The 22,413-nt window shown below is 37.9% G+C and overlaps 2 protein-coding genes across 4 annotated transcripts; one reads left to right on the top strand and one right to left on the bottom strand.

Moving 5' to 3' along the window:
• The first annotated feature begins 4,444 nt into the window (after positions 1-4,444).
• LOC132164910 (sucrose synthase) lies at positions 4,445-10,050 on the top strand. 2 transcript variants are annotated; one of them, XM_059575425.1, is made up of 14 exons: positions 4,445-4,581; positions 6,062-6,178; positions 6,390-6,516; positions 6,627-6,778; positions 6,861-7,053; positions 7,137-7,472; positions 7,558-7,653; positions 7,758-7,931; positions 8,056-8,172; positions 8,282-8,448; positions 8,542-8,766; positions 8,856-9,419; positions 9,506-9,644; positions 9,763-10,050. In XM_059575425.1, the coding sequence occupies exons 2-14, from the start codon at positions 6,081-6,083 to the stop codon at positions 9,790-9,792; spliced, it is 2,418 nt and encodes an 805-aa protein (XP_059431408.1). In that variant the 5' UTR covers positions 4,445-4,581; positions 6,062-6,080; the 3' UTR covers positions 9,793-10,050. The 2 variants fall into 2 exon arrangements, with proteins under 2 accessions (XP_059431408.1, XP_059431409.1); XM_059575426.1 differs by lacking the exon at positions 4,445-4,581 and adding an exon at positions 5,350-5,456.
• A 1,117-nt stretch (positions 10,051-11,167) lies between these two features.
• LOC132165366 (uncharacterized) lies at positions 11,168-22,397 on the bottom strand. 2 transcript variants are annotated; one of them, XM_059575894.1, is made up of 11 exons: positions 22,147-22,397; positions 21,022-21,298; positions 20,649-20,834; positions 20,022-20,174; positions 18,887-19,351; positions 15,811-18,153; positions 14,786-14,991; positions 14,543-14,698; positions 13,184-13,418; positions 12,367-12,674; positions 11,168-12,087 (listed from the first exon to the last, which is right to left on the bottom strand). In XM_059575894.1, exons 1-11 carry the CDS (start codon positions 22,251-22,253, stop codon positions 11,781-11,783), a joined length of 4,743 nt encoding a protein of 1,580 aa, XP_059431877.1. In that variant the 5' UTR covers positions 22,254-22,397; the 3' UTR covers positions 11,168-11,780. The 2 variants fall into 2 exon arrangements, with proteins under 2 accessions (XP_059431877.1, XP_059431878.1); XM_059575895.1 differs by having other exon boundaries at positions 21,022-21,260; positions 22,147-22,217.
• Positions 22,398-22,413: the final 16 nt, after the last annotated feature.

Genomic DNA, 22,413 nt, shown 5'->3' with positions numbered 1-22,413 from the left:
AAAAATACTCGTTTGATAAAAAAAATTAAAAGCGCTTTTAAGGGTCCAAAAAGTCTAAAAATTGTCAAAAAACACTTTTGACAAAAGTTCTTTTTAACTTAAAAGCTTTATTTCTCGAATGCAATCCCAAACAAGCTTTTACTATTAATGATGATCATACTTATTAGTAGTAGTAGTGGTCACTTAATTTCAACCTTTAGATCTTACTTGATTTTATCTTACAATTAAATTATTAATGATTAAGCACATTCAACTGTCGGATCATACTTAAAACATTGATATTACGATCTAAATCAACCAACGTGAACACAAATTATCACCCCATGAAAACTTATGTATGTTGACATAAAAAGTTGAAGAGTATACATATTGTACACTCATTTTATTGGACTAATATGACAGTATTTACTATTCATCAATCCTTAAATTATTATTATTTTTTTGAATAATGCTACGTATTATGTTCCTATTTCATTGGGATGATGTAACAATATCCATCAACTTTTAGAAAAAAATTTATGAGTTGACGAATACTAAAACATCAATTCAACCGAATGAAAGTATAATGTGTAACATTACTCTTATTTATAACAATAATTAATGTAAAGACCGATTAATACTTTCGCATCAACCTATCAAAATAGGGGTGAAATGGGGAGTGTGTACTACGTAGGATTAGGCAATTCAAAACCTTAAAATAAGCAAGAAAACTCTTTTTCTTAATTTATTAGCATATATTGTACAATAATTGTTGCAATGATCGGTTTGCAGTGCAATTATGATTACGACGCAAAAAAGAACGGAATTTTTTTTTGTTTTCTAATCTAATAATAATGGAATTTATTTCGCATTTCCATTGCATCTCGTTACTTACGAGAGAGAGAGAGAGAGAAAGAGAAAGAGAGAGAGAGAGAAAAGACGGGGAGTACGTACATATGACAACTTTGTTTGATGAGAAAATGGCATAATTGGCGCCAGCGCGCAGCTGGTGGAGGCAGAGAAAAGTGGGTTGCATGTTGCGGGTCCTACTGTCTCTTAAAAGTCAATCATTTAGCTACCTCCATTTCTTGTGTTTTTTGAGTTCTCAAGTGTTCCTTAAAACTGAAGGCAACCAATTTATTCTCATAATTTCAGTAACGGGTACAAAGGGATTTGGTGAAACAAAGAAATAATCCAACTTCAGAAACATAGCTAGGGTTGATTAAAAAGAGGGCTTTCCTTTATTAATAAATGCCTAGTAAAGACTTATAAGGACTAGGACCTAAATTTGAATCAAAATGTTGCAAACTAGCTAGGTTGGGCCAACACATGGAACATTAGACGGACCAATCCGAGTGCACCAAAGAATTAATGTGGCCATAGACGTTCCACTAACTTTGTATAAATGACTTGAAAGGAATTGAGAATGACCGGTCAATGACTCTCTCTGTCTTTCTCTCTCTCTCTCTCTATATATATATATATATAACTTCTTTTTTTTCTTTTTTTTTTAATTTTTTTTTAACCAACGATCGGCAATTCCAATCTGCATGGATTCCAATATGCTGTTTGTGGAGGGAGAAGTAGTCTTGACTTTACGTTAAAGGTGTTAGGCAAACCGAACAACCATCCATTCTTTTCCCCTTTCCAATTAAAAAAAAAAAAAAAAAAGAAAAAAACCATCCATTGAGAAAAGAGAATGGCCCGCCTACCCCATGCATCATGCATCATGCATCGCACACTTTCCAACTTACCCTACTTTTCTCTATTTACTGGGCCCAACCTGTGACGCACTTTATGACTGGACCCCCATGCCCAATATTGGTAGATTGCTGACGTTAACAGTCACTCGGGTCCAATTTGGAGTTTGGGATCTCCACTCCAAATACATAGTTTATATGAAATTTATTTGTTAAAATAAATTTTGGATCCTTCAGCTAACTTTCTCACATTTGAATAGCAAATTATTTGAGATCTTTATTCTCAATTTGGGCATATACGAGAGAGTTTACACGAGATTTATTCTTCAAATTGGTCACACTAACATATTTGGACATCAAATTGTACCCATTATGACTTATTGAAATGCAAGGTTCGAGATTTTGTACAATATCTTAGGCCTAGGTATATATTGCATTGGATATAAAAAAGTTGAAGTCATTTTTTATCGTATGTAAAATATTTTTGTGATTTTGAATTGCAACTCCAATGATAAATTGGACATGACAAAAATTGAACATTAACAAGACGTTGCATGAAAAAAAAAAAAAAAAAAAGGCTTGTCATAAGTAGTGACGATTCATGTTCGAGTGTCGAATTTAAGTCGTGTCACGACATGACTATAAAATTATATATATTAATCTTAATCTAACATATTTAATTAAACGAATTATATTCTTATATTATAATCAACTAATTTTAATTTTAAATTAATATTTAATTCACGAGTAGTATAAAAAATAGACACACCAGCAACAAGTGAGAGTGCACGCGCAAGACATATGCTTACCATTTCACGATTATTATAGAGCAAGTTGGCTAGTACCAAACTTAAATGGCGTATTTAAAATGGGGCCATGTATCCTGATCAAACAACCTGTCCGAGTTGGACTTTCCCCACACCTTGATGACAGATCGAAGGGTGGAACAAATTTATCCAGCAGGGACAGGCCAGATCAGCCTGGTCCCAAGCTCCTTAACTCAATCAATAAATAATGGAAGGCTAGCTACTCAGAGAACTAAATAAATAAATAATAATAATAATAATAAGAATAATGGAAGGCTAACCGGCCCCACAACCAACCAGGGCCGGAGCCCAGTGGGGTTCCTCGTTTTCCTTGTTGCACTTAACATTCTTGTTCAAGAAATGCAGTGCCAAACCAATGTCAAGCGTTGGACTTTTTGTACGCCATACTTCATGCGCAGAACACGTGATTATCCATCAATAAGTCCTATGTCCTAAAACGACAATTGATATTCACTGCAGCCAACAGATTTTGAAGAAGCTGCTCTCCCACATTGGACCAAGGAAAATATTACAATGCTAATCAATGGATCACCTCCATTTTCTTTCCTTAAAACAACCTCCAAAAGAATATGACAAAGTTTTTTTTTTGTTTTTTTTATTATTATTTTTTATTTAGTTTTTATGCGTTTCTAAGAGTCTGTTTGAGTTTGTAATGTTAAAATGTAATTTTTGAAAACTAATTTAAGGGAGTAGTTAAAATACCTATTTGCTTGTGATATAAAAATACATATTTTTTTTATATTTTTAAATCATAAGTTTTAAAAAGCACAATCATAAACAATGCCCAAATCACAAAGTTAAAGAAAAATTTTATTTTATTTTATTTTTTTAAAAAAAACTTCTTACATAAAGTGCATTAAAAAAATAAAATTATAATAAAATTCGGATAGAACCTTATCCAAACAGAAAAGAGTTTATTAGTATGAAAAAATGTCGGTGCTATTTGCCACATCAGACATCAACAACCAAGCCCATTACTCCGACGACTTCGCTGTGCCTAACATTAGTTTTCCGGGGGCCCAAAACCAACGTGTACGACTGGGACCATATCGACGGTATCTACTTATCTAAATCCTATTCTCCTACTCTCACGAACTCTGGTCTCTCCCAGTTACCTCAGCTTTGCCAGTCATCCAATCGGTAGATACCACGTCAGCATCACATGAGATCTTAAAAAAATGTGTTGTTTCACTGTCCCGACATCATGACCCAGCACCCGTACGTACTGCGACCGGTGCGCAGTGACTTTCGCTCAGAAAGCACTGTCATTTATTTTTTATCTTTTCAATTATCCGAATTAAACTCTTTATATCTAATTATGAAATGACCGACACATCCTCGTAAACAGTGACTTGGCTGGCCCTCACATGGGGGAGATTTTTGGGATACAAACAGTCCGCGCCAAAACCCATGGACACCTTCCAAAGGAAAAAGGACAAGAAAAACCAAAAGAAGCAAAACCATCGTCGAGTCAAAGACAACAGGAATTCTTACAAAAAAAAAGACAACAGGAATAAGCATTGAAAAACCAGGCGCACCTTTAAAAACTCATGGTCACCTAATTAAATATTACAACTTGTATTACATATGATGAAGGCTTTGATAGAACGAACATATTTATATTCATTAAAACAATCAAGAAGGGAGAAGGAAGCGGACAAGGGACTGAGTAAAAATTTTTTAAAAAGGGCCCATAGCCATAGGGAAAATTGTGATGGCGAAAAGCGGTTTTGCGAAAGCAACAATGAAACCACAGGAAGGTGTGGCGGTAATAATGACTTTTTTAATTATTTTTTTTCACGGAAACAGAGACACTATGCTATATTCAAATGCAAGGCCCATTAATGGCCGAAAGGAAGGTGGAGAAGAAGTATGAGCTCCCTCCTCTTTTAGTATATAAGGGTGTCTAGGCCTCACAGCTTTCTCATCCAAAAACCTATCTGTGCATTTCTTTCATTCTTGGCATTCTTGCGTTTCGTGTGTTTGGAAGATCTGCGTTCATTTTGTTTGTTTGTTTTTTTTTTTTCCTCCTCCTCAAGTTCGTCGCATATTCTTTTGGCATTGTTGATTTCTAGGTAAAGGAATCGATGCTTCGAATCTTTATTACTGCAATTGTCTGATCCATATATTGCTTAAACAACATGTATTATTGTTACGATGTAGAAAGTGAAATGTAGGGAGAGTAAATTAATATTGGGTCATCTTTTTCACACCCAGCTACTGCAAAAGTCTAGGTTGTGATCATCACCAGCACCAGCACCAGCCTATGAGACAGAGGGCAGGCCCCACATTTGCCTTTCAGCTTCTTGGTGCCTTCTCTCCCTTCACCCATTCACCGCCATCAATTGTTTCCAAAGATATATACAGAGGCCCATCGATTGAAACAGAATCTTTTTTCTCTTGGGAGTGTTGGGTTTTCTTGCTTGGGGATCAAGGTCCGTCTATGTCAATTTCTTGATCCCCACTCTCTTCCAATAACGCTCCCCTAATTTCCAATATTTTATACGCAAATCCTTTGATGCATTTACCAAACTACCCACCATTTTGCCCGTAAATCTCTTGCTCAATTTCGGAAAGAAAGACAAGGAGATATTCATTTTGCGGTAAAAATACAGTGGCACATTTACAAGAGTGCCCCTGTATTCTCTCCTAACTCCCAAGACTTGAGAAAAGACATAAGGCAAAGAAAAGTAAATACGGTGAAACTGGGATGCATTTTGACCCAAGTACCCTTGTCCCCGCGAATCTCTCTGGATGAATATCTTACGACTTTAGAGACAATACTTAGAGACAAAAGAAAGAGATTTTACGGTGATTCTCTTACCTTGATTGTCTTGGCCACTTACCCTTGCGGTTTCGCGTCGGCTATAAATCCCATAGCCACCACCATTGTTTCATTCACCACTCTTTCATTTTCTCCTCTCCGTTTCTCATTTTTGCGTTTCTCTAGGTACCGTACGTCCTGGTTCTTTTTTTCCTTTCTTTTTTTCTATGATAGTTTTTCTTGCTTCTCTTTTTCAACGACTATTATTATTAGCCTTTTTTTTTGAGAGAAAAATGCTTATTCAAAATGTCTTACGGGTCAAAACTTTCATTCAAGGCAGAAGTTTCTGCTTGATTTCCTTTTTGTTCATGTCAGAAATTTTTCTGTGCTTTGAACCGCTCATTTTATTCGCATAAAGACTAATTTTAGCAGTGGATCTGTACTTTATTAACTGGCTACCACTCGTGGTATATAAATTATTTAATGGAGGGATTATGCCGCCCAAGGGCACTGGATCACACGCACATGCAGTCATTCTGTGCACTGGTTAAGACAGAAATCTTTGTTGAACCATAAATCCGAGTTAAATATTTTTCTATGTGGGTTGGTGGGGTTTGGGGTAGGTTTAGAAATTTAAGCAGCCTTCCTTCTAGAATAGTATTAAATCTACCTATGTTCAGATCGTTTGACTTTTTTGGTGTTTATCCATTTTCTTATAAGTTTGTTTTCTGTATGGATAAAATTGGATCTGTTGCTTGACAGTTGTTTCTTTGCGTGTGTACTGGTTCAAGGTTTTTTGAGAAGTTAGGCATGGCGGAAACTGTTCTGACCCGCGTCCACAGCCTCCGTGAGCGCTTGGATGAGACTCTGGCTGCTAACCGCAACGAAATTGTCGCACTACTGTCAAGGTGACTCATCTAAGTCTTGTGCATTTGATTCTTTTTTGTTGGTATCTCAAAAATGGGTGCTAAAAGTTAGAGAAACCCAGAGAGACAAAAAGACATGCAGCCTTATTTTGTTTAATGTTCGCTTCAAATATTGATGATTTTTGGGGAACAAGTGGTTTTTTGTGGGTGTCGATGCTTAAATAGTAACATGTGGGTGTTGATGGTATTGTAGGATCGAGGGCAAGGGAAAAGGTATTCTGCAGCACCATCAGCTTATTGCTGAGGTGGAAGCAATCCCTGAGGCCACCAGTAAAAAGCTTCTTGAAGGGGCCTTCGGTGAAGTTCTTAGATCCACTCAGGTAAATATAGATCACATTCTTTTTTTAGATTTCTATTCTTTTTAAAGGCTTTATGGCTGTGAATTAGTTTTTTATTTATTTATTTATTTTTTTTTTTTGGGGTGACATAGGAAGCCATTGTTCTACCTCCATGGGTTGCCTTGGCGGTTCGTCCAAGGCCTGGTGTTTGGGAATACATCAGGGTGAATGTCCACGCTCTTGTGGTTGAAGAGCTGCGTGTGCCCGAGTACTTGCACTTCAAAGAGGAACTCGTTGATGGAAGGTGACTTTTTGTTTTGTTGTTGGGTTTTACTAAATTGCTTTTAGATTTGCTATATTTAACCGTGATATTCATCTCGATGCAGCACCAACGGGAACTTTGTGCTTGAGTTGGATTTTGAACCCTTCACTGCATCTTTTCCCCGCCCAACTCTTTCAAAGTCCATTGGGAATGGCGTGGAGTTCCTTAACCGTCACCTTTCTGCAAAGCTCTTCCATGACAAGGAGAGCATGCACCCTCTGCTTGAATTTCTCAGAGTTCACTGCTACAAGGGGAAGGTCTGTCCGTGAACATTTTCTTTTTTTCTCTCTTTTAATGACTTCACAAGTATCTTACAAAATTGTTTGGTATTCTTCTGCAGAATATGATGGTCAACGACAGGATTCAAAACGTAAATGCTCTCCAATATGTTCTTAGGAAGGCAGAGGAGTACCTGTCTACACTGGCCCCTGAAACACCATATGCTGAGTTTGAGCACAAGTTCCAGGAGATTGGTTTGGAGAGAGGGTGGGGTGACACTGCTGAGCGCGTACTTGAAATGATCCAACTTCTTTTGGATCTTCTTGAGGCTCCTGATCCTTGCACCCTTGAGAAATTTCTTGGCAAAATCCCTATGGTCTTTAATGTTGTAATTATGTCTCCCCATGGGTATTTTGCACAGGATAATGTCTTGGGATATCCTGATACTGGTGGACAGGTTAGCGAAGAATCCTGATCCATGATGTTCAAATTAGTAGTTTTGTGTCAATTTAGGTTCACTAACTACTTGGTTTCTCATTCAGGTTGTCTATATCTTGGATCAAGTTAGGGCCTTGGAGAGTGAGATGCTTCTTCGTATCAAGCAACAAGGCTTGGATATTACTCCTCGTATCCTCATTGTAAGCTTTGCTTATGTTTTGGTGGAATACTTTTAGCTCATACATTCATGTTATTTTGTGTCCTTTTCCCTTGATTTGATGCTTGAATTTATTTCCATTTCCAGGTCACACGACTCCTCCCTGATGCAACTGGAACCACATGTGGTCAGCGTCTTGAGAAAGTATTTGGGACAGAACATGCAGATATTCTTCGTGTTCCCTTTAGAACAGAGAAGGGGATTGTCCGCAAATGGATCTCAAGATTTGAAGTTTGGCCATATCTTGAGACCTACACCGAGGTAAACTTTAGATTTAGAGTTGTTCTTTTGCTCATTATTGTGCTTCTTGAATTTTCCAGTGTAAAATTTCTTCTGCCCTTATTGTGCTATGTGATTCTAAAATTGAACAATTTATTTTTATTAGGATGTTGCACATGAACTTACTAAAGAGTTTCAAGGGAAGCCAGATTTGATAATTGGAAATTACAGTGATGGGAACATTGTTGCCTCATTGTTAGCACATAAATTTGGGGTTACACAGGTTTGTCAAAAGATATTCTTTTTATCTCTTGCGATTCTTGCTGCATTTGGTCAATGACTTTTGCATCCTAAACTACTGAATAATTTTCATGTATTACTGTCCTTTGCAGTGCACCATAGCCCATGCCCTGGAGAAGACAAAGTATCCTGAATCTGACATTTACTGGAAAAATTTGGAGGAGAAGTATCACTTCTCTTGCCAGTTTACTGCTGATCTTATAGCCATGAATCATACCGATTTCATTATCACCAGTACTTTCCAAGAAATTGCTGGAAGGTGATATGTCCCTCTTACATTATAGAATCCACTTTTAATCAGAAATTGCTATTCTCTCGAGGCCCTAATATTGTTTCTCTTCTGTGGTTTCAGCAAAGACACTGTTGGTCAGTACGAGAGTCACACTGCTTTCACCATGCCGGGACTCTATCGTGTTGTACATGGAATTGATGTCTTTGATCCCAAGTTCAACATTGTTTCACCTGGAGCAGATATGAGTATTTACTTTCCTTACACTGAGAAGGAAAAGAGGTTGACATCCTTCCACGCTGAAATAGAAGAGCTCCTTTACTCCTCTGTGGAGAATGAAGAACACTTGTGAGTCTCCATCTGATTTTCCACTACTTATATTTCCAATTCCTATGTCTAGTTGTACAAATTGTTATTCATCTACTGCTGTCTAACAGGTGTGTCTTGAAAGACCGGAACAAGCCCATCATATTCACAATGGCGAGGCTCGATCGTGTGAAGAACATCACTGGTCTTGTTGAGTGGTATGGTAAGAATGCTCGTCTTCGTGAGTTGGTTAACCTTGTTGTTGTTGCTGGGGATCGGAGAAAGGAGTCTAAGGACAATGAGGAGAAAGCTGAGATGAAGAAAATGCATGAACTTATTGAAACCTACAAGTTGAATGGCCAGTTTAGATGGATTTCATCCCAGATGAACCGAGTGAGGAACGGTGAACTATATCGGTACATTGCGGACACAAAAGGAGCCTTTGTGCAGCCTGCTGTATATGAAGCTTTTGGCTTGACAGTTGTTGAGTCCATGACTTGTGGATTGCCAACATTTGCTACTTGTAATGGTGGCCCAGCTGAGATCATCGTACACGGTAAATCTGGCTTCCATATTGATCCATACCATGGTGATCAAGCTGCCGAGCTCCTTGTTGATTTCTTTGAGAAGACTAAGGCTGACCCTTCTCACTGGGACAAAATCTCTCTGGGAGGTTTGAACCGAATCCTTGAGAAGTAAGTGAACTGTCTTTCCTCATCACTTTTATATCTTTATTGATACTGTTTATATTCAATTTTCTGTTCTTTTTATGGTTGCATAGGTACACATGGAAGATTTATTCTGAGAGGTTGTTGACCCTGACTGGGGTGTACGGCTTCTGGAAGCATGTGTCTAACCTTGATCGCCTTGAGAGCCGCCGTTATCTTGAGATGTTCTATGCTCTCAAGTACCGTAAGCTGGTAAGTTTTTATCTAGTTTGAATAATTCCTACACCTTGTGTTTTGGGGCTACCATGTCATGCTTGGGTATATGATATACTTTGTTCTAGTTATGATTCATTTTCTTGTAACATTTCAGGCTGAGTCTGTTCCTCTTGCTGTCGAGTAAAGAAAATTCGAAGATGCTAATAAAGGAGGAAGCACTGGGCTGGCACTAGTGAAGTTTTTTTTTCTTTTTTTCTTTTTTCTTTTTTCTTCTGGGTTTTGAGGAATAATGTCCCTTATTTTTGAGGAAGCACTGGGCTCTGGGGCAAGGCCTTTTATTTTCTTCTTTTTTCTTGATGCTTGTTGGATGTATTTGAACATGGGTTGTTTAGCCCATCAAATATCAATTCAATTCTGAGTGGTGACTTTGTTTGACTGCCTATTTTGTTGTTTTTAGTTCATTTTCAATTTTCTTGTGATGGGAATTAAACAATGCCATATGTGTCATTCTCTCATCCTTCCAACCATGAGTTACGGAGCTTTGATCCCTTCAAATATGGCTTTGTTCATGCGATGCGTGTTTCACAAAAATGGGCTTTTCTATTGCAAAGGCATTGGTTAATTTCTGAACTTATAATAGTTGGATTAGTTTTCAAGAGAATGGTCTTAGGGTTGTTGCACCATCTCGTATGGTTCTCAATCCTAGGCCCCCAGCATATAAGAAAGCCTTGTGCTAACTGTCTAGAAAAGAAAAAGAAAGCCTTGTGACCTTGTTTGCAAATTTTCTGCTATGACACAATTAAGGCAAGAAAATGATAAGATTTTTGTTTCCATTTTTATTCACATACTCCATTCTACTTTTTATGCGGTTGAGGCTTGCATTAGGGTTTTAATCGGTTGCTTGAAGACCACTGCTTCTATCCTCTATATCTGCTCACTCACGCAATGCATCATGCCTCTCTTCTTCTCTATCTTCTACTTCTTATTCCTTTTCATTTCTTCATTCTTTTCCCTCTTTGCTGTCCAATTCTGTTGCTTCTTTTACCATGGCCGCTTCAGTTTTATCATGAACTCCCCCACCTCAATTATTAAATCACCATAGAAACTGAATGAGACTTTCGATATCATTACCTGCCTCGGGAATTCCATGAGATCCCGATCCTTTGTCCAATTCTTGTAATAATTCACTTGGGTTAACAGAGACATCTCAATAAGATGGAGGTGAGCACAATACAATCAATGTCACCAGGCTAACAGACGGGCTGTGATCCACAACTCATCAACGCTCATCAATTCATGTGCTTTTAAAACGAGCCAGATTATCAAAAATATTTGAGTAAAAGAACACCCGAAAATTTTCTGAATATCTGGGTTGAGGAGCATCTAAAAATTGCTGCCGTCGTTAACAAGAAGATCATTCATCATGTGTACAAATGGAAACAACCTCATTCTATCTAATCCATTGCATAGTTTGTGGTAATGTTACTTTTTTTTTTTTTTTTAGCTAGTAGGTGTATAATACCTGGATGCAGCATGACTGAAAGTTAGTGAAGCACATCTGGTAGACAACTCAAACCACATATATTTACAGAAAAAATTCCGAACATCCAAGAACAAAAGTCATCTTACATTTGACTTTAGGAATTCCGATCTGTACGTGACAATCTCAGCATCTGTGTTCTTATCTGTTCCATACACTGTACAATTCAAGGTATATTGGAGAGAGAAATTCGGATCCACAGCAAGTTGCTGCAAGAGCTTTTACGGAGCCCACTTGCCTCGGTAGGCAGCCTAGCTGTCTAAAACTTGCTTGGACAGGTAAGTCCCATAAAAACTCTTACATGAACTGGCAAAATTGCTAGCAATCTGAATATCAAAATTGTTAAAACTCTCTATCCAAAAAGAATGGGTATGGGAATGACCAAAACTACACGAGACAAAAACCTTCTATACAAGTATACATCGCTTTTCAGTTTCGGGATTTACCAACTGTACTCGAAGCCTTTGTGCATATAGCATTGGAAACCACACCGGGAGAACAGAGCATTGTACTTTCAATTTCTTCACGTATCTTCCCATCTCTGTTGGTCTTTCTTTTTCCTTACACGACCACAGCTCACAAAGGCATCTACATAAGTGCAACATAACAATCTTTGCCAACAAACTTATCCCTTATTTCTGAACGGTTCTTTTCAGATTCTTACTTCGCAGAGGTTGTCTTGGATAGAGAAATATTGCCAACACTAAAGCAAATGAAAAACCAACCGCCCCACTAAATGGTTGGAAAGGGTTTGTCCCAGTTACCCAAAGAGGAAATTTGGGCTTGTAGGTTAAAAATCCACCCTTCTGTAAAACAAAACTTGAAGCCATTATCCCGGCACGCAACCCAATTGGAATGGCGAGACTTCCTTCACTTCTTTGCTGTGCACCTGCCAAACCCAAAGATAAAAGCCACAGCCCAGGTATAGCCTGTGGAGACCTGAAATCCCATCCAAAGAAAGGAGTATTATATTTTGACTGCATGTTATGCCTGTTAGGGAACAATAGAAGCATAAACTCCAGAAAAGTATTTCACTAATATCCAGATATAAGGAAAAATGTAACAATTAAGAGAAGGAAATTATAGGGGACATGCTTTGAACGATCTGGTTGGAACCTTAGAACTGAATGCTAGCCAAATGTGGTGGTTAGTCGGAAACTGATCACAGACACGCACACAGAGGCAAGCAATATGTAACTCAGCAAATCAATAATATACCTCTGTAATAACGAAAATGCAAGCCCTGAGATAATAATTCCTCGATAATATCCCAGATCCACTTCAATTTCCTTAGGCAACCATGATCTGAAAAGCAGTTCTTCCACAAGCGCAACACTGGTGGCTGTTACAATTCCTTGACCAGCTAGCATAAGCATTTGCCCATATACTTTCAACCGTGTTAAGGCATCTAAAGGAGATGGAGTAGTAGGCCAAGAGAGATTCACACAACCAAGTAATGCATTGACAGAATTTATTGATAAAACAAGCATGACTCCTCCAATCAGGCCCTTCAAAAAGTTTTGGATCTGCAAGCGGGAGCTCAATATTAGCACATTTTGGCCAAGACACACAAGACCAGAGAATGTTTACCCCCCTCAAAAGAACACAGAATTTAACAGGATATTGAATGAAAGAAAGATGAGGGCAAGTGCATTTATAGAGGAATGAATTATACATAATAAAAAATAATGGGTGCAGGATTCAAGCTGCTAAAAGGATTGCGTGGTTGCATGTGCTTTTGCATGTGTGTGAGAGAGAGAGAGAGAGTAATCAAATATAAGAAACTTGAGGTTGATAATACTCCCTGTCTGAGGCCTACTATTCAGTCAATTGTGTATCCTAGATCCTTACAACATTTTCTCCCTATCATAACTAGGTCTGTCCAGAGCTGCTGAGACAGCTCAGAACTGCCGTCATTTTGACAGAAAAACAAGTCTAAATATGTACCACACATACACTCTTCAATATAACAAGCTAATGACCCTACTGTCTCTGCATCTAGATTTCGCCTGACAGATTTAGCTCGAAAGCACACCTTTTGTGATGATGTCAAGTCCAGCCCATATTGCTCAAGTGCATCTTCATACCCACGTATTTTTCTCCCCCATAACATAACAAGGATCATAATAGCAGTGTAAAGGCCACCAATGCAAAAAAGCTCAGCTATTCTAGAGGAAGTATTTGTCGTCCAGCCGCGCACCAGTGTAGGAAGCAATGGAACAGCAACCGGTGACCATAAAACAAGAACCATGCCAATAAACCCAAGAATCCTAAGGAGAAGCAGGATTGTCATGTTAATAAAAACACCGAGCAGAAAATACAAAATTCTACAGATGTATATATCAATAAAGAAAAATAAAAGTTCATAGAAAACTGACATGAACATAAGAACCAAAACAGCCAAGAAAAGATTCCAATGAGATTAAGAATCAAAACTGCAATCTATGGAGCATATAATAGATATATACATAAGTTCATCCTTTTGCATCTCCAAGAAATCTATTTATATGTAACATCAACCAAAATCGTGTTAGTATATGTAACATCAACCACATACATGGCTTACCTTTAAAAAGAGGCAGTTAACATTGATCCAGTTGTTTAGTTGCTCTTCACAGGTGAAGGAAAAAAGAAGCAACGATTGTTATTTGCCTTTGTCAAGGAATAGAATTCTAGTATGGTTCAGGCACTGTGACTCAACAAGGCCTTAATTTAAACTATGAAGGCACTCATTTAGTTTGTAGTTAAATATTTGAATACAATGTTTAACTGCTTTTTATATCTTAACTCCTTCTTGTAGAGGTATCTATTTTAGCTGCATCCTGCACTTTGCCATGTATTGCAAATCCTGAATACAACTGCATAATACATACAACATAGCCCCGTAACTTCAGGAGAAGCTATGCCCCAGCCACTAACAAGTGACATATACATGTATCTTTTCAAGTTTCCCAAAAAACAACCCATTGTTCCGTTCTATTTTACTCCATGCAACAGTGCCTAACCAAATCATTAAGAGTTGGGCGCATGATTACTTTTCACCTCTGCTTCACCTAGCACCCTATCTTTTGTTTAAAAAACAGTAAAACTTAATTATTTAAAACAGATCAATACACAACCACAGTGGAAGGAGAAGTTAAGCACAGGTGAAAAAATAAAAGCAGTGAGAGTCAATTTTGCATGGCCAAGTTGCACAACACATGAATTCTGTCAGGCTCCCCACCAAAATTGACAGAATTCATAATACATGGATGGATAAAATCATCACAGACAGATTATAACAGTCCCAAAGATGGTAAACTACTAATGTTCAACATGCATTTGTTTATCTCAAGCAACATCCTTTGATAGAATGGAGGGATGGCAGACTGTGACATCAATCAATTTAAATTACCTCTGGAAGAAGGGTCGTTCAGCTAAACGAAGAAACAAGATAAGCTTCTCAGTCAAACTCATTGCACCACGTAAACCTCCCCATAGCAAAGCCAGTTTGCCAACTAGCTTCAACAAGCCACCTTTTTGACCCAAGTCTGCCAACATTGCGACCAGCCTATTTCGTGTGGGAAAGAAAAGAGTTAATTTAGTAAAAGTAAAACAACAGTTTAATCCACACATAGAACATATGTGTTACTAAGACCTTGCTTGATCCACTCCACCATCTTCGTTCATAGGTACTACTGGACCAGCAACTGACATGGCTTTCTCAGCAAGGCTTGTAACTATGTTATTCTGGTCCTTTTCAGATACCGACTCCTCAAGCTTGTAAGGCCCCTGATGATGATTATCTTTCACCTTGAAAGATTTTGATGAAATTTCAGCAGTTTCATTGCCTTTGTCAAAAACCTTTGTGTTCATACATAGCAAAAAGTATGAAGAGTGCACAAATACCAAGAAAAAAGTCAGATGATTAAATTTCAAACGCAAGCAGAATTTTAATATGAAAAAGAGAAAGAAAAAAAGAAAAAGAAAAAAGAAGAGAATAAATCATCAACAAACAACTGAGAGGCTTATATTTTTGTGAGGAAGATATTTAAAGGAAGTCACAATAAATGAGAAGACCAGGGAGAAAGGTTTTTTCATTGCAAAGTGGATCTCCTCTTTGGCGGTGTGATTATTCAATAAAAGGATATAAGGAGATCTCAAAGAGAGAAAATTACTGGGCAGCGGAAAATCAAACCAGCTCATGCATGTCTTGAGAATATAACAAGTACTTAACAATCACAACAAATATTAGTGACGTTTTATTCTCAATGAGAAGGGACAGTTTATTAAATCATCAGTTATCCCTCAATTTTAACTTAATTGGAAATAACGAATTTAATCATTTAATTAAATATTCTAACATTTACCTCATGTGTGGACTAAAACTCCCCCCCCCCTCTCAACAATTGAGGGCCCAATACGTTGAATATTTAACTGAATTGGGATAAACTGTAGAGTCAGATTCGAACTCAAAATCTTTGCTTTGATACCCTATTAAATCATCAGTTTCCCTAAAAGCTTAACATAGTTAAATTTCTACGCATTTGAAGCAAATCTAAAAAATAAATCCTCAGATCCCTCTAGCCATGATATCCACTTTACTCAACCACATTTTCATACAAGTTTAAGAAAAAAAAAAGAAAAATATGAAAGCATTAAAAAAAAGGGACAAACTATTACCTGCTGCTTCACCAGTAAAGCAGATGCCCCTAGGGCAGCTGTAACAGCACCAACCATGACAGTGTTATTGTTTAAATATTTCAATTCATCTGTTTTCTTTTCTCTGCTCAATGTACTGTCCAAACTAGTACTGTGACCAGATTTATCAGAAGGATTTTGATCAGTCTCTGCCACACTGACCTTAGAATGAGTCTTTTCCCTAGACTTGTTGGTTTGAACATGGGTCAGAACTTCTCTCTGACTATTACCATTTACAGTAACTACGTTGAAAGATTTCCTTAAGGCAGCTAAGCTGGAGCCTACAATAACTCCAATTGGGAGCACTCTTCTCAAGTAACTCGTGTCCTGAACAGCAGAGGAAATGGCTCTAATAATATGCTCTCCATGAAGAGTACCAAGCTTTTCTGAAGTACATTGAATACTGCCATTCTTACCATCCACACACCAAATATGCTCCTTGTCATGTCCAACAGCCAATGACACAGCATTTGCCACAAGTTCCAATTCTCTAGCAAGCCTGGGTTTCATTTCTTTCATCTTAGATGCAGTAATCCTACGACCAACTTCAACCTTCAAGGAATCCATAACAATTTTTTTCACAAAGTGCATCAATTGCTCTAATTTATCATTGCTGATTTCAACTTTTCTATTCATATGGTCCATTGTTTCATATTCGGAAACTGGTTCCTGTTGCTTTTCCGTATCAAATATAACATATGAGGGTTCAATAAAGTTGTCTGTATCATTTGATTTTGCAGGCAAGTGAGCCTCAATTTGACTCTCATCAACATAATGAGTTGCAACATCACTGGTAGAGATTCCACTATTTCCTGGTTGTTCCAACAGCTTCCATTGACCTTCTTCAGGAAAATAGTCAAGCAATAAAGCAGTTGTTGTATCCAAGTCAAGTGATTTAGTATGCTTCTTTGAAATTAGATATTGACGTAAGAACTCGTTGGGAAAGGCCCCATTTTGATTTGCAGTTATGTACAGTGGAATACTTTTTACATGTCTAAGCTTTTCTGGATTATCAGCAAGTAATCTACTACCAACTAATTGATCCTTCTTTTCATTTTTGTCTTTACTTGCATTGATATTGTTCTTACTAGCCCAAGATCTATCCATACTTTTCCCATTAGAGGAATTGAGGTCGTGCATGGTTTCCCCCTCTACTCTTCCAGTTCTTGGATCATGCTGTGACTGCATGCTATTTTCACAGTGATTAGACTGCATGCTTTGTTCACCTTCATTTTCTCCTTTCTTTTCCAACTTGTGGTCAATAATGCTTTGTTTCTCATCCACAGAATCAGTTTTCTTGTCCTCAACGTTGTTCCTATCCTTGAATCCATTTTCCTCATCGCAACCCTCCTCCAACTGAGTTATCATATTTTCTATTACACCAAAAACACTGTTAACAGCCACTTGGGTAGAATCATCCACCCCTGTTAAAGCCTCAAATGCTTGGGATACACTGAAGGTGGGGGGACTAGGATCAGACACAACAGACTTAGCTTGATCCTGAACAGCCTGCATACTTTTATTGTCCCCCTTTTGATTATCATTACCTTCCTCTTCCAATGATTGGGCCTCAGAGGAGGACTCGGTAGGTACTTCCTCTGTTATCTTGGCTGATGCCACATTACTTTGGTCAGTTGAAGAATCTGCGGATTTATCTTCAGTCTTCAGGTTATTATTCTCCTCTTTTGTCTCTGTTTGAGCTATTCCACCATCCAGGTCTTTGTGCTCACTAACTGTTGCTTCCTTGGTGCCACCTGCGTTCTCAGCCTGACTGGGAAAATTCGGCTCAACACCTGTTTCTGATTCCTTTTCACTGTAGTCAAGAACTGGAGCAGGTTTTTCTTTAGAGAACTCAACATACTCATCATTATTCCCCAACTCACTGGTGTCTTTCATGACTGAACCAGATATATCAACTCCATCACCGCTTGCTGATTGAGACTGGCCCAAATTGACAGTATTTGGTGATTTATCTGAAGAGAGATCTGATTCCAGTTCTCCAGTAGGTTTGTCTGTGCCAGGTTGAGTGTTATTCAAGCTATCTGCAAGTTCATCTGCTGATTTTATATGGTCTGAAGAATGATGATCTTTATCGAAACCTTCTGCACCTGATATTCCTGTGACTTTTTCTTGGATCTTTGCCCTTAATCCTGATGAAACATCAGGGATCCGAGAAATATCAGGGAGTCCATCAAAGTTTAAGTGTGTGCCTTGGGTATGCAAAATTCCACTTACAGCAGCTGTAAGCTTTTCACGAACATCTTCTGGCACAGCATCTTCCAAAGCTTTCTTAAGTGTCTCTCCTTGATCCACAGCAGTCAAGACCTGGATATAATTACTAGATCAATATAAAAAAAATCCAAAACTATGGTAAGCAACAATGTGATTGTAAATATGAGATGAGTTAGGCCCACAAATTTCTTCATGGTATCAGAGCTTACCACATGATGAATGTAGTCCACACTACTTACCCCGTGACAAGGACCAGGAAAAATACTGGCCTGTACATGAGGGAGAGTGTTGATGAATAATCCCACATTACTTGTGGATAAGACCTTGGGCATGTTTATAAGGAGTGAGCCTCTTTTATTGAACTAATTTTATGAGATGAGTTAGGCCTACAAATTTCTTCACGGAACAATGGGCAAAGAACTATTTACAACAACAATGTAAAATACAATCAAAATCCTACTAATCCAGATTACATAGATTAATAACTAAAGGTAAGCCAAGTCATAAATCAATAAAGCAATATATGAGTCAATAGCGCACTAGAATTTTTTTTTTTATAAGTAAATCAATCTTAATAGAAAGCACAAAAAGGTGCAACTCAAGTATATATGAAGCATACAAGCAACACCCAAATACGGCACTAGAAAATTTTAGATAAGACAAATGACAGAATATTAGACTCAACTTTGCCAGTTATAACATTTCTATGCTCACTGAAGATAGATAGAGAACATAAGATGATGCAATTACAATATTGGACATTAGTATGATAATGGAAGTAGCATCATGAAGAAAATATCATAGAACTGACAATTCCAAGCATTACCTTCTTTTTCTTCTCTTCTGTTAGAGTACCAGGCATGGTTATATCAAGCATACTCATAACCACTTGTGCTGTCTGTAGCACTTGACCTCTTTCGCTATCTTCCGAACCAACTTCCTCCTCAACCAATTCTGCATCAACAGGGCTAATCTGCTGCACAGCACCATTTTCCACTTCTTGCAGTCCTTTGTCTTCAATGTCAGAATTTCCTCGTGAATTGCGTCTGGACCTTAAGTAGATGTCAGCAGCAGTATCACTATCTTCAAGCATATCCTTTATAGGATCTACAGTGTATCCATTCAGAGCATTTGCCTGGGAGAGATCCCAGAGCTTGTCAACTTCATCACTCTTCTCAGATGCTCTGCCTTCTACAAGAGCCAAGCTTTCTGAAGGGTTGATCGTCACATCCACATCTTTCAGGAGAGGATGACGACCCTTCAGAAGTCCCAGCTCCACTGCTGTAAGCCACTGCATGTAACATACATCAAAACATCACTTGCAAGAATGCAGGTTTAATTCCACCAAGTTTTCCAACTGGGGCTTCTTTTAGGGGAAAAGACAGAGCACTAGCATTGCCAACCAGAGAGAATCATATTAAGAGTAGTAGATAGTGAAAAATATATGAAGCACATTTTAGCCTACAAATGTACAGCAAGGCAGGTATGGAAAATTCAATAATGTACAGACCAGTTAAAATCATTTAAATTTTGACAGAGCTCCATAAGAAACAAAATCATGTAGCTGGCCTGCATTATGGAACTGAAACTTCTAGAAAGAGAAAAAAAGAAAAAAAAAAAAAAAAAAACAAATTACAGGAGAATCCCATTTTATTAAAAAATAAAAAAAAATAAAAAGAAGAAAGAAAGAAATATACACTTCCTTCGATATTGAATAATAATAAAATCTGAAAATTTCCCATTTGCAAGACATGGACTCTGCATAGATGAAATTTTATCTACAGATGAACAAGGCTCAATCAACAAGAAGAACAATCATAAGTGATTCAAAAAAGTCAAAGTTAGACAAGAAAGGAAATTAAACTCAATGATGAACCCATATCATACACTTATGTTGTCAATACAACAAAAGAGGGCCCTACTTTTAGATAAGATCCCAAGAAAGTTAAAAAGGCTATTACCTCCATCGTAAGATGCTGGCACCAGGATGTAACAGATTTTCCACTTCCAATAACACTAGATGGCATACAAGAACACAGGAGCAGGCTTGTAAATGGATTTTCTGCTATCAAACTGCGTGGAATAGAGAATAGTGGCACCATCCCTTCGTCATTCTGATAAATTAACGGATTTTCAACTAGTTAGACCTTTTTTATTGCCAGTGACGTGGTGGGGTTGATAATTTCATATTAAGTAATAAAAGTATCTGTGATGAGCTTGTTCCAAACAAAAAAATAAGAACATTGCAACCTTATTTGCTAAGAAAGTTCAACAATGATAGTTCATAGGTCCTATTGTTCCAGCAGCAAATAGTTTCCAGAAATTTTCTTGGAATAAAATATTCATTATCTTTCTTCTCTTTTTATTTTTAAAGTGAAACTTGGTAGAACTTAGCAAAGCGTCAAAGTAAATTTTAGGTAAATCATCTCTTTCCACCTAAAATCTTAATCCCAAAAAAGCCACGAAATTCTTTTGTTGAAATAAGCAGAGTATCTACAGAAGGATTTTTAAACATTAAGCAAACACAAGAAATGACTAATCTCGTACAAAAATTAAAGCAAATTAGATTTAAATTAAATAAATTTGACCTGTATAAAGAGAACAGGAATCTTCACGTTCCCAACCACATCTCTTGTGCTAGACTCAGAATAAAAATCTTCTAGTGCCTCAAACCCATATGATACCATAGATATTGCTGTTTCAAAATCACGAACAGACTTTGCCAAAAGAGCCTTCTCCACGTCAAATCCTTTTGCTTTTCCTTGAAATAGTTCCTAGAAATTAAGTAGTCATTCATAAGCATAAGTTACTACAATGAAGAGATATATCACATTCACTATATGGCTGACACAAATTTGAAGCATACCAAATCGATCAATTTTTTTTCTTCAAAGTTAAAACATTCTAGAATGGAGGGGCATTTGAACCAAAAATGATAGAAGGTTGAAAGCAATCATCAACCTTGTTATATCTCAGAATATCTATCAGTCCACCAGTGAGATTCTGATCATTAGCCATGTGATGAGGAGAGGACCTTGTGGCCTCCTCCAAGTCAAAAGGATTGTCTATGCAGGTGGCAGCTGTAAGCGGTGTTTTTTCTCCAGCTTCTGCCAAGTACTTTGTCAACATGTTTGCTCCATATCCCCAGCCCACACCCATCAATGTTGTCCACGGCCTTGCCTTATTGATGAACTGTATAGCTGTGGAGATATCATCGCTGTCAGCAGCTGTAAATAACCTACATAAAATAAAATAGTAAAGAAGGTCCTACTATCAGCTGTTTTTGGCAGAAACATTCAGAAAAAACCTGGATTAGACAGTTCTCCTGTGCATTAACCTCAACTTTACCGTGACAACAAACACTTAGGGCCTGTTTAGGATTGCGTTTGAAGAGTCTAAAAGTGCTTTTAACACTCAAAAAGTCTATTTGAAGAAAAAAGTACTTATTTGGTAAAAAAATTAAAAGCGATTTTAAAAGTCCAAAAAGTCAAAATGCACTTTTGGCAAAAGCTTAAAAATGAAGCTTTTGCCCGAAACCTCTTTTTGGCTTAAAAGTTTTATTTCTCAAACACAATTCCAAACAGGCTGTTAGAATGCAAAGTCAGTCAAGGTCTCCTCCCATACCCACGAAAACAGAAAAGGTAAATTCTAAGTCCAATCCAAATGAAGAGCATTGGCTCACGCATAAAGGATTGAACCCACGAACCTCTGCCCCCTTGTGCCCTGTTTATGGGCGAATGAGAAGATGCATTAGATCCAAAGACCATTGGTTTTACCTTTAAAATCATTCTATCCATGAACTCTCACCAGGATGATTCCAACCCGTCAAACCAGTTCAAGATAACCAGTTACTCAAAGAAATCTATGCAATAGAGAACAGTGAAAATTATTTGTTTGAACAATCACATTTTAGTTTCTATTCAACCTTCACTGACTTTAAGCTCGTGCTTAAAACAGGACACCACCCACACCAGAAATTGCAATGGTTCTTCCTATATATATATAACCACTAATCAATTCTATCATTTGTCAATCGGACCGAAAAGTGAAAACAAGCAAATAGAAACCAAAGACAGAGCCGCTTACCGCGCCGTGGTGAGAGGCGAACCGGCACACCCCCTGGGGTTCATGACCACCGGAAAACAACCGCGCTTGAGCGCCTCACAAACAAAGGACCTCACGTTCGTCTCCATGCTACCCCGTGGGGTCCCTGGCACAAGCAGCAAGGTGGTGTCCAGTCCACGCTCCTCCTCCAAGTCCAAGTTCGCCGGCCAATCCAACGATATCACCCCGCCATCCTCCGTGCCCACACACACCCTCTGATACTCCAATCTCTCCTCCTCCGAGCTCGCC

Source organism: Corylus avellana, chromosome ca11, assembly GCF_901000735.1.
Source record: "Corylus avellana chromosome ca11, CavTom2PMs-1.0".
NCBI lineage: Eukaryota > Viridiplantae > Streptophyta > Magnoliopsida > Fagales > Betulaceae > Corylus > Corylus avellana.
The sequence above is the reverse complement of the archived record's forward strand: the minus strand, read 5'-3'. Positions and strand labels throughout refer to the sequence as shown.